At 36.7% G+C, this 2,944-nt stretch overlaps 1 protein-coding gene across 1 annotated transcript; it reads right to left on the bottom strand.

The window, feature by feature from the left end:
* Positions 1-868: 868 nt before the first annotated feature.
* On the bottom strand, positions 869-2,944 carry LOC137835257 (uncharacterized). Its single transcript, XM_068643683.2, has 3 exons — positions 2,786-2,944; positions 2,551-2,692; positions 869-1,166 (listed from the first exon to the last, which is right to left on the bottom strand). Exons 1-2 carry the CDS (start codon positions 2,856-2,858, stop codon positions 2,553-2,555), a joined length of 213 nt encoding a protein of 70 aa, XP_068499784.1. The 5' UTR covers positions 2,859-2,944; the 3' UTR covers positions 869-1,166; positions 2,551-2,552.

The following is a 2,944-nucleotide window of genomic DNA, read 5'->3' as shown; positions in this document are numbered from 1 at the left end:
CTCTAAATACAGCTTAATTTTATTTTAGTCTCACTAAATACACCTTATTTTTATTTTAGAAATCCAATGTAGTAAAATACAATCTTCTACGTGAGTAATCTCAAAAACATACATTTGAAACACATAATTCACAAATCAAAAGCGATCAACCACACCAAGACTAGAACTATGCATCCCTCATCCGAACTGGTTATGATTCAAATTAATCACTTTAAGTCAGTTATAAGTCAGTAAGTTCAAGTGGCCCTCTGGTTGAGCTTGTATTGACTTTTATAGGGATAAATTTCGACACCTCTAAGGAAAGCTCATATACAATTGGAAGGTTGGGAGGTTATGTCTCCCTTGATTCTGTTACCCTGAGAATTATGACGTATACAAATATTTTTTACGATTCTATTGGTAAGTATCTGAACTAATACCAATTGCCTGATAGACAGTCTATGGCCTTGGCCTTGGTTGAGTTTCCTGTAATTCAAATCCTATGACCCAAGTTCGATCATGGTCATCGTCCAAGTAATGACAATACATCAACAAACCATGGTTCATCCAAATCACGATCATCTATCCTCATACTCATAAAATCACCCATGACCACCTCCCAAGACCCATCCACAATCAAGACTCTCAATCAACTAATACCTAGACCAACTACTGTACCTAAAGAAGATGAATCCTTACTAATAAGGTGTAACATAATGCACCAAAATAAAGTGGCTAATAATTTGAACCAGTCTCTTTTTTGTGTGTATTACTACTTGGGAAATGTAGGCAATGGGGAAGACTGCCTTAAAAAACTTAATGCAGTGACGAAAAAATCACGACATATTTGTTTTTCAAACAAGATACATGCTTCTCGACTGTCATTCAGTAAGACCAATACCATGAAGTCACTTCATTTATAATTGCAACATCAGATTAGTAAAGGCAGATTCAGCTCGGTAAAACCTTGTGTTGATCCTCTTTCGTGAGAGACATCAATAAAAGATGAAGACTTGCTTAACATTTTCTTTCACAAGGTTCTGAGTAATGGGATTATAGGCATTGTCATGCAATACAATTGAAAATGAATCCAATATTTATACACAATATATGCCCGTGATTTTTTGCATCATAACTTCAGTTTGAACCCAAATTTGTCAATTTCCTATGAGTCTCTTCTACTGATTCTGCAAGATAGAATACAGGGGTATCAGTTCCTTAGGAATAGAATTCTATAAATTTTATCCAGTTAGTTAGTAAGATTCTTTGCTGCTAACTAGATCTAATCTGATGTGGTTGAGTTAGCATATTGGAATTGAATGTGAACTTTCTAAGAAACTAATTAATGTTGGACTTGACTTTTCAGTAGGTAAGGGGTTTAGAACAAACGTGGGAGGATTATCTATTGAATCACCCAACGAGAATAAATAGCAAATGCATTGGGGGCGAGAAAACAATGAAACACTGGCCACGTGGCCAGTTAAAGAATCACGGGAAGGAGTTTAATTAACCACCTAAGCAAGTAATTGCAGATTTTCCACTTTCCTGTTTTTTGGGGGATTGCAGTTAAGGGCACGCGAGAGCAAAGAGTCCAAAGACTGACATTAACAAATGTATTACACAATCGAGCAGAGAGAATAAAAAGAACGATTCACATAAGAAAAGAAAAGAAACAAAGGGAATTCATACTTTATTGGAAGAACCAAAATGACTATTAACCAACATGACTACTGAGTTAGAGCATATTATGGTTGATATGTCACTAGATACCTAAAAAATACTTTTTTATCGGCAAACCCTAAACGTATGAAACAGATGTAGGGAAAATGAATAAAAGGAAGGTAAATGTTTTATTAAGAGTATACAAACACTGTATAATTAGTTCTCAGGAACTTAAGATTTTTGCCTTCCCAAAATTTCCTAAAATTGACTCTAACATCCCTATTATTTTAAACATGAAATGAAACTCAAAGTTGTCCTTCCACCTGAAAGTTGCTAAATCAAGTTCTCAACCTACAGAAAAAACCTAGAGTATTTTATGCATCTTTGTTAATATTTAGAAGAACCATTATACCTACTCAATCTGAGTTTGTTATAAAGTCCAGCAGCATGTTGATATTTAGAAACTCAAATACCACAAGTCATTATCTGGATAAACAATAACAATTATGTCAAAATTCACTCCTTATCGGCGGGCCTTTGAGAGTCCAACAGTATGTTCATATTCAGACACAAAGGTAAAATCAGCAATTAATCCTGAATAACGGAATTTGCAAGTTACAAACGAAGTCCTTCTGTTTTTTGGCAATAATAAATAAAGCACAATTTATCCGCCAATTCTAAATTTCCTCACAACTTATTACTCTTCCCACCACAATTCATTTCCATTTTTTTCCAGCAAGCATTGACAAACATCCATTGCCTAACCTAACAAAATCTCACATTCACAACCCCAACGGTAACAATTAATAATCAAAGCTAAGGAGAAAAACTACAACTTCATAATACACTTGATTTAACGCAAAATCTCCGTCTTAAAACTACCTATCACTTAACAATAAAAACCCCAACCTTTATTTGAGAGTCTTGGGAGCGGCAACAGATTCCGACGAATTATGCGTTTCCACGACTCGTTGCTGCTGCTGTTGCTGTTGCTGGACGATGGTGTTCCTCTCGTATTCGCGCCACTTGTTGATTGCGGTGGTGCAGATCACTGAAACGATTCGTTAAAACCGACGCATGTAAGGAAGAAATAGGTGTGTCTGTGTGTGTGTGAGAGAGAGAGGCATATAGAGAATTGGATTACCTGCAGCGCCGATGAAGAAGACGAGACGGAAGAGCTTGGGGCCGGGAGGGCCGGATATTTCTTCTGCGGTCATGTCTCTCCGCCGCCGGTGAACGCTTCCTTCCCACTTCTCCGCTTCTCTTTCGGTAGTTACCTATCTTAACTCTTCAAGCACTTGTG

This window comes from Phaseolus vulgaris, chromosome 5 (assembly GCF_051622355.1).
Source record: "Phaseolus vulgaris cultivar YP4 chromosome 5, ASM5162235v1, whole genome shotgun sequence".
NCBI lineage: Eukaryota > Viridiplantae > Streptophyta > Magnoliopsida > Fabales > Fabaceae > Phaseolus > Phaseolus vulgaris.
This window is presented reverse-complemented; position numbering and strand designations above follow the sequence as displayed.

Excerpts from the sequence above, each read along its gene's own strand:
- LOC137835257 (XM_068643683.2), bottom strand. The coding sequence starts at position 2,858 with ATGACCGCAGAAGAAATATCCGGCCCTCCCGGCCCCAAGCTCTTCCGT. Across the intron at positions 2,693-2,785 it reads CTTCTTCATCGGCGCTGCAG|TGATCTGCACCACCGCAATC; the intron begins GTAATCCAATTC and ends GAATCGTTTCAG.